This window comes from Epargyreus clarus, unplaced genomic scaffold (assembly GCF_041222505.1).
Source record: "Epargyreus clarus isolate Ecla_fem2 unplaced genomic scaffold, WU_Ecla_fem_2.2 ptg000007l, whole genome shotgun sequence".
In the NCBI taxonomy this organism is placed as follows: Eukaryota; Metazoa; Arthropoda; class Insecta; order Lepidoptera; family Hesperiidae; genus Epargyreus; species Epargyreus clarus.
In genome coordinates, this window is record NW_027332215.1 from 23,043,007 (window position 1) to 23,056,262 (window position 13,256).

The following is a 13,256-nucleotide window of genomic DNA, read 5'->3' on the forward strand; positions in this document are numbered from 1 at the left end:
CAGTCATGTTATTCTCATGGAAAATAATAAAATTCTAAATAATGATCCTAATATTCTGAACAATCGTTTCATTTGTTATGACTCCCAACCAGACTGGATCCAAAACACCTCCTCTATGGTCTAATTCTCTAGTAAGTCACATACTCGTAGTACGTTTGGCGCCTTATGTATTATGATATATTTCTCTACTGCGTCAGCTAGCTCTATGAAATTATGCTTGCTTAGTACTTCAGATAAAACTTTATACATACTTACCTACTACATGAAGAGAAATCGGTAACTGTTCACATTGATAATATATATATTTTTTTAATATTCAGACATGAAGTTGTAAAAAAATGTTAAAACGTAAACCCTTATATTATTTCGTATACTTTATAATCACAGTAAACACGGATCTCTTGATGATTGTTTTACAATATAAAGCTACAATAGACCAGTCGTGGATGCCGATATGTTGTAGAGGGTTTATCTGAAATTCGGAAAACTCGTATGTTTCGCGATTCTACATGAAATCTAAAAAAGGATTTCAAACGCTCCAATAAGAGTTTGTCCTCACTCCATAGCAGTTAAGAAACTTCATCAGACATCTGTTACCACGCCACTAAACTACCACTTCTATTCTTACCACAAAGTTAGAACTAAGTATTTACTCCAAGTACTCCTACGAGAACAAGCGCTGAATATTTAAATATGAAAATATGCCTCCGACGCCTTTGACATTCCGGAATTCTCTACTCCACTCAGAGCGGCCCATCTAAGAAAATATATTGATGTAATGGTTCTTATTAGTGATCGAAGATGTAATGTTATAAAGTACTGTTTTAACTGTCATTAAAAATCGGCCCCGTGACTCGTTTGAAAAGTTTTCACTATTGCTTATACTTTCAGATTTTACCATTCAATTCCAACTTAAATTTTTTATCTCGTGTATCCTGTAAAGATTTAGATTAGCTCGTTCTTTCTCACAAAGGGGAGGGACTTACGTTTCCCGCGCTTTTCCGCGCGTAATAGATGGAAATGGAAGATACAAAGCCATACATGCGAAAAGGGGACGGATTTTGACTTTGGACTTGTGTACTGCGTCTCGTTTACACTTCCAATAATTTATTTTCTATCCTTTTTTAATTTCCACCAATGCCAACTCAGGATTTTCCCACGCTTTTCCGGTAGGTAAGGGAAGCTTGTTCAATCATACTATCGCACCCTATCGGCAAGCATATCGTATCAGAGCAAGGAAGACGACTAAAAATTGACCTGATTCGTCCCGTTGCGTACTTCAAAAATAATACACACACACACACATGAGAAATTGTGTTGTCATTCTGAAAAATATTATTCGTGGGGGTAGTAATTTTATTATATTTTTGGTGATGTATTTTGTGCATTACAAATGTTCAATTTATCCTGTATCCTTTTATAATTGTTTTCTATTAAACAGCGATGTTTAAAAATTGACTGATATTTGTCAGCAAAAACTTTAGTTTTTCCTGACAATCAGAGAATAAGTACCCAGCCACACATTTAGCTTAGGATGGGAAAAAAATTAAGAGACTTTTCTACTTTTAGTTCGCTAACCGCACTATGGCACTGACTATGATTTGGACATTATCAGTGGTATAGCTACGCCCACAATTGCAGGTCTCATCTCACCTCTCTGTCGCCTGGAATGCTCATCTATGTTAAAAGAGCTCTAAGAACACTCTGATGTCCTGGTATTTGTATGTTGATAACATAGTCTGTACTATGGATATTTGAGATCGCACCGTTAATTTAAGGATGCCGGCATAACACTGGCAATGTTTTGAAAACTTTGTAGTAGGACATTTAAAGGGCTTTTAATTTCTAAGTACCATATCTATACCTATTAATAATACTTCAGTCGTAAGTATTTATAGGCAATGAGCACGGTAAATAGGTTACAATGACCCACCGTAATCAGTCATCTGCATTAATCTTAACTTCTTGAATAGTAATAAGTTTAAAGAACAATAGTAGTAACAGTAACAATAGTAACAATTTTTTTCTTATCAACTATTAAAGGTCATTTCTAAACTTGTGCCCTACACAGAAGCACATTTTTAGATGTGGTAGCTATTTACCATATATATAATAATTACGGTCAAAGTTATAGAGTGTTAAAAAGTGAACATTTTTAACCTTTTCCTATTAGGCTGAGCAAAAAAAGACAAGATTTTTTTTGTAGAAAATTTATTTTCCTACAAGATTATGAAAACGGAAATTAGAAAAAAAAATCTCGACAATTTACATTGAAAATTAAAAACAAAAGTTTTTTTCAATGCATTTTAAATGGGAAAGGGGACCCCCAATGGGCCAGCTCAATTTTTAAGATATCAAGCTCAAATTTTAGGAGATATTTATATTAGACCCAGTCAAATAAATATTTTTTGACTGGGTCTAATATAAATACTTATTACTTAAACTTAGTTTATTAAAATTCTTTTTAATTGAATTAATTTTCCACTATGACACATACCTACGTCGAACGTTCGTTTAATACCTACCGATCCCAACCCCACTTCAACTCCTCCCTGCTATGGTATCGCATTCCTTCTATCCATGTTGCCCTGTTACTTTGCCTCCCTTGAAATCAATACTTTGGGGAATGAAGCAAAGCGCAGACGCCAAATTAAAAAAAGTGCATCTGTTTCATGCGCGTACAATATAAACATGGGAGGCTATCAAGATAGGTTATTGCTCTACATTACGAGTAAGTTTTGTAGAATACTTATATCAGATTTGGTAAATAGTTTGACAAATGTAATCGTGTATCGTATGGCCTCGTGCTTACCCTTCACACAATTGGAGTTCTGTAATAGGGTAATATCACAGGGCACATGTTTGTCTATTACAAACACCATATTACTCTCGCCTTTTTCGGCAGTGAAGTAACAAGGACTTATTAATGGTAAGAAGTATTGAAAACAAAAGTCTATAAGTTCGATTGTATGATGATATTGACGATATACGTTATTGGTAATTACTTACGTATATAAATACTAAGAAGACAATAATAATGCGTGACCTATTCCAGGAGCTATTAACTTGTCCTGGTTGTACAATTGGAAGGTGGCGGAGCCAGTATAATTCGCTCGGAGACATACTCGTACTTCCGCCACAGCTATTTGCAACATAGCAGTTTAGTTTCTCGGTGGGAGGGTGTGGATGCGACTGACTTACATATGAGGCATCCGCCATATTTCTCAGGAGTGCCAGTGCATCTGATCGTAGAATCGTTAACTCGTTTGCCACCTATCTTACAAATTATATTAAAAAGTAAAATTTTGATGAGACTTGAGTAACAAGACATTCTTAGTTGTGTGTGTTTATTTCTAACAATACATAAGATCTGTTAGTATCTATGTCGGTGGCTTATCTTTCTCTACCTTGGGTTTCTCTCCATGTTCTGAAAAATAAAAAATATAAGGATGTAGAATTTGATATAGAAAGTATTAACACACTGACATATCTAATTGAGTACAAACTTTTATGCTATTAGTATATCTTCGTAAACACCAAAAGATATGAAAGATGGTTTTAGTGCCACATAATCCGGTGACGAGGGTGCGACCGTGGGACCGTGGGTAAACCGTGGGATGTGCTTATTTCGAATACATGTAGGTATCATTGCACTGATTGCAATAAATAAGCATTATATCAACATATTTAATACTAGTTTTTGCCCGCGGCTTCGCCCGCGTTTAAACGAAAATAAATAAAAATATACATAAAACTAAAAATTCATACCTTAACTTTGCTAAAGATTATCACTTGATCAAATGCATAGTTTACGATTCAATCCTAACTAATATCGATTAAAATAATCGATGTGTTGGGTCCAAAAGATTGATTCTCCGATTAATCGATCTTACATCGCCATCCCTAGTTCCCGTGGGATTTCAGGGATAAAAACTATCCTATGTCCTTTCTTGGGTCTCAGACTATCTTTGTACAAAATTTCATTAAAATCGGTTCAGTGGTTTGGGCGTGAAGAAGAGACAACCAGACAGACAGACAGACAGACAGAGTTACTTTCGGATTTATAATATTAGTAAGATGGTACAAGTTAAACAAAAGCGGGTAAAAACTGACTTCTCTCTAGTTTTTTAGTAAATAGGTATTGTGATTATATAATTGTTTATTTTTGTATGTAGTATAATTTGGGACAAAATTCATTTTTGTACATTTCAGGCCTTTTTTTGTATGTCTCCTTTGCAACATTATGCAACATCAGGTAGCCAAAGCCTAGTAGTTAAAACTTAGTCTCTCAATCGTGGTGTCCGAGGTTCAAATCCCTGACGCACCTTTGTTTTCAGTTATGGGCGTGTTAATGATCACTTGTCGAAACGAAATCATCGTCAGGCAACCTACAGTACACGCCTGAGAGTTATATTAAAAATCATAAAGTCGTGTGAAGTCAATATTCTACAATTTTGCGTTAAAATATTATTACTACACATTGGCATTGATAGTAAAATATTATATGTTATATACAAAATGATATAAAGACTAAAAAGAAAGAAAATTTGAAAATTCCAGAAGAAGAAGGTTAAAATATATGTCAAAGAGGAAAATGACAAAAAATACAAAGATCAAATTCAGAATATAAATATGTAATAATAATAAAAATATGTAAAAAGTAAAAAGGACCAAATTCAGCATTACTTGCTCTCGGGTGGAATCGAACCACCGTCTTTCAGTTTAACGCCGAACGCGCTTACCATTGCGCCACGAGAGCTCTGCAAGTTAAGGGCGAAAAAATCCTACAGTTAACACCTGTTTAACTATTTGACAAATATTGATTATGTGTGTTTAACCTTAGAACCTCAAATTAGATAGCACTACCTATGACCCACAACTTCGTCCGAAGAATATTTTAAGATGAGATTTTTTTAAGAAGTTAGGATAGCTCTATATTCTGGTTCGTCGGTGCCCGTACCATCATTGTTTTGTATATATGGATGTTATGAACTTCTGCCTTACTCTACAAATCTCAATTTACTAAAACTTATACCCTAAACAATATTTTATAATACAAAAACATACTCATATCACTCCCGGAAAAAAAATGTTTTAGTCGCTGAATTGTAAAATTTGTAAAATAAAGTATTTACTTAAGTTCAACCCTGCAAATGAAATTTATTGATAGGGTACCTACTTGAAATATTAAATATAATGTAATAAGCATGACTAAATACATGTCTATACAAAACATCAGGTTAATCAAGTTAATAGCATTCTACGTGCTAGTAATTCAATTCCATCCTAAAGTTTGTGTGAATGGATGGATGTACGATATGTACCAGTGTACCTACCTACTCCATGGTCTCATTTCCAGCTTATGAAACAAAAGGCGTTGTTCCTAGTGAGTCACTGCTGGGTTCTGTTCAGGACTTCAAATGTTGACTTAAGATATGTTTTGCTGTTTTTTTTTTATATTCAGTATAGTATATTTTTTTAAACGCGGATGAAACAGCGGATACTCCCAGTTATCAGTTAGGTACTCAATATAACTAGCACTCGAAACACTCGAAAGGACAAGGGATTTCAGCATAGGTACATTTTGGATCTTTTAAATTATACCTACCGACTAAACTTAACCATCGACATGATGGAAACTGGCGTAGCTTGGGTTGGGCTAAACGGTTTTTTCAGTGAGATTCCAGAGGCGACCTTATGGCCTCTTTCCACTATACACCAACAGTAAATAAAGTTATGTTTACTGAGACAATAATAATTAATGATTCCAAAATTTCACAATAATTATTTATTGATAAAGGGCAATGTTACAACATCGAAAATACAGGTAAGTCTAGATCTGTCCACGCTTCACTACTGCCCATTTTCTCATAGCTTAGATGTTGGTATAAGACATTCATAAAATTTATGAATGTACCTATTATAAATAGGTAGTTATACCTTTTTCAATCTTATCATAAACAAGCAAGCCCGATGGAGACGACCCACGCCATAAAGAGTCGACGATAAAGAACGAGATATTCATGAAATGTTCAGTTTCGATAATGAGACCCAACTGAACTTTGCTCATAAGCATGTAACAACTGCAAGTAGGTACCCAATAAATTCTCAAACTTTTCTATAAACTAATTATAAGTTGAGCAATCTTACGCAATTGGTTTCCATTGACCCAGTAGAAGTATTTAATGTAAGACTGGTCACGCTTAGCAGCCTCATCCTTCAGGTTGGACTTAAGAGACTTACGCAGCGTCCGCGCCGCAATATTTGAGTAATTCACGTAGCTATAATTAAAACAATAAAGTCTCATTTCATCGTCACTACTACTACCACTAGAGGTAACACTAGGTGAACTTCGTGTTATTATGCTTATTGCTATCTTGCCACTAGTCTGCTGAGAACTTTATGGAGACTCCCTCAGCTTGTTAATCAGGTGAAGGAATTAATTATAATCAATTTCTAACATGATTTAGAGATCTCGAATATATAAATTACCACTTCAAATTGAAATAAGGTTAGGTACCTACTACTTTCTAGCCCTGAACGGCTTTTCACTGTTTCCCTTGGATGCGATGACAATACGTCCATTAAAACCCACAATGCACAAAATTTAGATAAATCTATTAGAAATCTACAACAATTACATGTTACGAAACGAATACTAATAATCCTACTTATATAATATTGCGAGATAAACTAACTTTAATCCGGCCATTCTCCAGGTACTCATCTTTGAAGAAAATCAATTTTTCATACAAATTACGCCCATAGAGTTTTTGTAAGATATTCAGCAATGTGAACTTTAATCTTGCAGAATTTATGACAATAGCATGACATTGTCTATAAAAGAAAACAAGAACAGAACTATTTAAAAATATTCTATATAATTTTTTCGCTGCGCCTGTATCTACAAGTAAAATTGGATTTACGCCCCCGACTATGGCCCCCGAGAACTTTTTCACAGAAGAGAATTATTATCCCAATCAATAAATAATAAAGTCTGAAAATCTTGACGACTATTTTTCGCCCACTTTGTAACAATAACTGCCTAATCTGTAATTAGATTACCTACAGAGTTTATATTGTCCTGTGTTGTGTTGTGTGTGTGGCCAGTCTCTCCTACCACGCAGACCGATATCACATATTTGTACTGTGCCGATATGTTAACCCTTAAGTACACGCGCAATTTCCAATAACGTAACGTCATGCGTGGGGTCCAGAATTACCCCATGAGTGTTTTGTATCTATTTTCAATATGTTTTGAAAATTATCGAAATACAAATGTAGGATACATTAAGGGATGTTTTATTATTTGTATAATGTGTTAATTATGTATTATAAAGTTAGTTTTTCGATGGTAGTGGACGTTTTACAAAATAATATCTCGTTTGTTGGAGTATTTTACATACCTACTTACAATTAACTAAATTGAACAAAAAAGTCTACATTCGACTAAATTATTATTATTTACTAATGTAATAGGAACCAAACCAGTAGACTTTGTGTGTTATATTCGGACCGAATGATTGGTTTTTATATATATAAAATAGTGCCAACTCCGGTAATGTGTGGTGTCGTGTAGCGTTCCCACGGAAAGAGCGTCATTCTCGTTACCAACATCGTACGAGTTTCACATAGAATAATTTAGATTTTAGTTTAGAATTGATACTATCAATTGTAAAAATTGAATAAATAGTTTTAGTAACCATCTCGCAATCTCAATAAAACACCCTCGTCTGCACCCATACATAACTGGCGCAGTCGACGGAGTAGGATGGTTAGTACCTACCTGAGGGAAGATACCAGTCTACCAAAGAACCTACAAGGAGCTGCAGCAGGGTGTCTGTCTACGTGATCTAAACATCGACACGACAGAGAGTCGAGATGACATAGTAAGTGCAAGATTATTCTCTTGTGACTCGCTATATCCTAGTACATAATATATATCCTTTAAATCCTTCCAAGTTTTACTTATTAAATCGCGGAATTTTAGCGAAATAAGCATAAATTGTAATTTTACGATAGTAGAAAATTAAATTTAGCATTAAAAATGAGTAATGATAGTATACATATTGTACTTAAATGGTTAAGTTTGTTACCAGCATGGGACGGAAGTCCATCAGTGCTACTAGATTCATAAAAATGTGTGATCAATTGGTATTAGCATATTTGGACTCGACAGTTGATAATGAGCTTAAAAATCTTGCATTATTAAATGGTATTTTAAATTAAATTACGGGTCCCGCAGCCCGATTTATAAATTCCAACGGGATACCAGAAGATTGGACGGCAATTCGTAGCGCGTTAGTGAGAAAATTTCAGATCAGCGCGATGAGACTGCGTTATACTATGACCTGGCCTTGCTTTCTCAAGGGGAAAACACACCACAGGAGTTTTATGAAAAGTGCCTAAATTTGTTCAATACACTTATGACATACATAATATTAAATGAATCAGTTAATAGTACCATAGATGCTAAACGGTCGCTTTACAGAAAGTTAACACTTAAAACGTTTTTGCGAGGATTAAAAGATCCACTAGGGTCGCGCATTCGATGTATGAGGCCGGATACTATAGAAAAAGCGCTCGAATACGTTCAGGAAGAATTAAATATATTACATTTACAGCAGTGTAACGAATTTATTTCTCAAGAAAAAATACATTTCGATTCGTATTTTTACGGTTCACCATTACAATCCAGTGAAGAAGATGATTGGCGAATACATGAAAATTCAACCCCTACAAATTATATAAAGTCTTGTGAAATTAATTTTAATAATTCTAACAATAATTTTGATTTCGAAGTACGCGGCAACCCTGAACATTCCAACTACAATAATTATCAGTATGAAACTAAACCCATTGACTCGCAGGTGCGCGGCTCAGATTACGTTCCCATATGTGACAATGGTCATGAAATTCCTAATATTGATTTAAAAATTAGCGACAATTCGAATTTTCAGATGAAAAAAGACTTTAAAAAATCAAAAATACAAATGAATTTGCGGGCTCAACGTAAATTGCCCTATGTAAAAATTTCATCACCTCCTTTAAAATTATTAATAGACACCGGAGCTAATGCATCTTTTATTAGTCCAAAAGCCGTAAAAAATATTTTAGAAATCATCCCTTAAATTCAGACCCTTTCGAAGTTACGAATGTTCACGCGAAAAGTCACTGCGGTTATTCTATTACAATACCATGTTTTAAGGAATTCAAAGAAAGTGAGGATATAACTTTACACATATATAAATTTCACGCTTACTTAGACGGTCTTATCGGTTCGGATTTATTAGAAAAATGGGAGTCAAAAATTGATTTTTAAATTAAAAGGATTATAACGCGTCGAGCCTCAAATCCTATTTTTTCGTATAATTCGCGTAATGTGAATTTATACGAAGATATAATTCCTGCGCATTCGTCACAGCTACTACGGCTCCCCATCAACGTGTATGATGGTAGCGCGCTAGTACCGCAGCAGTTCATATCTAACTGCTTGATAAAAGAATGCTTAACATCGGTTGAGAAAAATAGAGGATTCGTAGAGGTTTTTAATAACTCTAAACATGACGTAATTTTTTCAATGGACCGTCATATTTCTGCAGAGAAATATAATGTTCAGTGCACGAGTACCCGAGACTTTTCGCCCCATCATAAGGTTCAGATTGATAATGAGGAAATAAGTTCACAGTCATTAAATCCCCTTGAAAGACCACATTCACACGTACGCGTAGATTCAGCAACTCTACCTGATCACTCACTTTTAGAAATTGTTTTATTTTTGCAAGGTTCAACAAATAACATTCATTTTTGAACATTGGATCTGGCAAATATAGTATCTTCCCTTGATTATTGGAACATTATAACCAGCTCCATTTGCACTACACAAAGACTGTTCTTTGTATAATTTGCCGATAATTTCGCTTATGTCTTTGGAAAAGTAGGATAATACACCATCCCTTGGCTAAATATAGGTCCTAAGTTTTACCTGCAGCCTCATTTCTTACTGCAGCAGCATTGCAGGACTATTCCAGGAAACCAATCTCGTCTTTGATCTTATCGAATGTGAGATGAATGAGCAGATTTACTCTAATTGAACATACTGGTTTCGTAAAAACTGTTTCTTAGTGTTTCCTCTAGAAATTAAGAATAATTTTCAAACACAGAAACATGGTCACTACGTATATTATTCTGGTTATATATGTCACATACATCTTCCATAATAATATTAGCTTGTGAAACCATATTTTATTTTTCACTAACACTATAGTACTTTAGAATTTGTAATATAATGTGTACTTAATGTAAACGACTCATTTTTAACGATTATAATTATATTATTCTAGAAAATAACCAAAATATAAATATGAGCGAATATTTTTTTGTGACGTAACATCACGGGTGGGGTCTCCAGGTATCCCCACGTGTCTAAAATAACTATTTACCTTTGGGAAAGTGCGACGAACTTTGGCCTATCGAAAGCTTCTGCAGAGCATTGAGATTAGCCGAAATGACAAGAACAAAGCTTGTTTAAAAAAAAAAAAAACGGGCAAAACAAAGGCGCGTGGGGTCTCCCCAGTCCCCGCCCGTGATGTTAAGGGTTAATTGTGTTACCACAGACCAGGGTTCGAAGATAGTACGAAGAATATCACGACATATATTGTTCAACATTTTTTTGGACGTGTATTGATATTTTACTGCTAATGTTCCGACTAAGAAATTTGGACATTTATGTTTTTCCTGGCCACACTTATAGCTGTAGCCCACGATGCTAAGCGTGTACAAACTCGCAATGACGCTCATTGGGACCTACACGATTGTGTAATTTAGACGTTAGAATTAAGAAAAGGTTATATGCATTTTTTCGATTCAGCGGGGGGTTTTCTTATTCTGACTATTTGAAAAAATAAAATAGAATGAGAATGTATGAGGAATAATTTATGTTCCTAAAATTGCCCTTTTCCTTTAGTTTGTGATACATCATTATTTCCCAGGGATTCATGCTAATAAGTGACACTATCAGATAGCATAATTATACTACCGAGAGGGAACTATTTATTAGGAAATTCATTCCTACATGAAAAGCTTCATAATTTTGTTATAAAGATTTTCATGTAGGAATGAATTAGTACTACCTATAGATACTTAGACCCGAATGGCTAACTTTCTCAAGACATGACAAGTTAAAGGGGCACTCTTTACAATATTTAAGAACTTGTTCTATGCAAGTTTAACAAGCATAGAACAAGTTCTTAAATGGATGTAAATGATACTTGAAAAGTTATTGTCAGAGATGTAGGAATACATCGCGTACCTACTTAAGTGGTTTTCAATGTCAAATGACCTTCGATCACCCCGTTACATTCAGATTGGGAAGCAGACAGGAAGAAGGGTTATTTTGTAGCATTATTACATTCGTGTCATTCGATAGTTGTTTAAAAAATGTAACGGTTTGTATTTTTATTGTCACTTTGATAAGTTGGAGACTCATTATACAGGATCCTGTAACGGCCAACTGATCTGGTTTGGCAGAATTTATTGTTACCATGATACCATGTAAAACTACTTAAGTACTTTTTTTATAAAAATGAGTTGGTTCACATTGGAAACTTTCACACAAATCAAGTAAGTAATGTCTCTCTGTTGAGACTTTATGTTTTAAAAATGGACAGGTCAGAGCGTCATAGGGCCGCGATTGGATACGATCCTATGACGCTAAGGTGCCCAGTATGATATTTCACAAATTTAAATATGTACGAGTATATATAGGATGAAAATACTTAATATAAATAATATGGGTAATATATATGTATAGTATAATATGGATAATCTATATACGTACTCCGCTGGGGCCTCACGGCGGGTACTTATGTACTTACCTATAATTATAAATGTAAGCTGGAGTTAAATTTAAGTGCCCATCATGGGTACTCGTAATCAGTACAATCTTTTTAAAAAGAAAGGGTAAGAATCTCCCTAATATTTTGAAAGAATAAAATAATACAATCCGCAGTAATCCTGCACGTTAGACTATCCAAGTCTGAGATGAATGTTGTAAGACCCGGACTATGGAATTTAATCTAGGGGATGGGCAAAAGCATTTCCTTCCTTTCTACGTAGTTATCAAGAACGTTATCACAAACAAATATCAACACAACAGGTCTGTGGTCACAACTAGATGATATTAAAATATTATATGAAGAACTAACAGCGAACAAATTCTTTAAACTAAGTACTTAGTACCGACGTAGCAACTTGTAACAGCTTCACTTACCAAGGTACCAATATGTAAAACTAATAACTAATGTAACTTAATTTACCCGTAACTAAAAAGTACCTACTTTACCTAATAATCTATGACTTTTTAGTAATTATTACCAACTCCATAGTATTCATTTCCAGTAACTAAATAGTAGCAAGTAATCATACAACACAACACTATTTCATAAGTGTTACAAATGCGTGACGTATATAAACAAAATATTGAGTCGGTGTGCGTACCTGACCAATGCAAGGTTCACATCGAAACGTCTGCGCACGAACAAACAATCACGTAGTGAGCGAGTCTTCTGCGAACCGGTCTGCTGCACTCCGGCGCGCGTGAGTCATCCCCACGTCGCGCGCTCCCGTAAATATACGTCATAATAGTCCAAGGTCCGACTGCAGGACTTCTACATCCATCTGTTACTAAAATGCATATTTCAGTGGTATATATTCGTGTAACATATACTAAAACTCGTTAATATTAATTATAATTATCTTCTAACTTACATACTTGTATATATTGATTATAATAAACGAAAATTTTAATGATTACCTAATTATTAGGGATGCGCCGAATATTCATTCGGTATTCGGCATCTTTTTTGCTATTTGTATTCGGCTGAATTATTCGGTTTTAGTGCCGAATATATTCGGTTCGAGTATTTCTATTTTCTTGTTTACACGACATGGTACAGGACTAAAACACCAAACTTCTTATATAAGATTTAGGTTATATTATAAGTGAAACTCAAATCCTATGAAGGATATCAACACATTTATTACTTAATCTATAGTTAGTATAGTCAACATTTATTTTAAACCTAAAATCAGCATACATTTTCAAAACTCAAATCAACATTTTCAAGTGTGAATGTACTCACACACATAACTGGCAAATTGACAATAAAGAAATGGTAAACCGAATAATTCGGCCGAATATTCGGTTCGGTAAAACGTAAACCGAATATTATTCGGTATTCAGTTATTCGGTGAAA

At 34.5% G+C, this 13,256-nt stretch overlaps 1 protein-coding gene across 1 annotated transcript; it reads right to left on the reverse strand.

Moving 5' to 3' along the window:
- Window positions 1-3,330: 3,330 nt before the first annotated feature.
- Window positions 3,331-6,925, reverse strand: LOC140743149 (protein stunted-like). Its single transcript, XM_073074208.1, has 4 exons — window positions 6,699-6,925; window positions 6,151-6,281; window positions 5,609-5,711; window positions 3,331-3,427 (listed from the first exon to the last, which is right to left on the reverse strand). The coding sequence occupies exons 1-4, from the start codon at window positions 6,725-6,727 to the stop codon at window positions 3,394-3,396; spliced, it is 297 nt and encodes a 98-aa protein (XP_072930309.1). The 5' UTR covers window positions 6,728-6,925; the 3' UTR covers window positions 3,331-3,393.
- Between the last annotated feature and the right edge of the window lie 6,331 nt (window positions 6,926-13,256).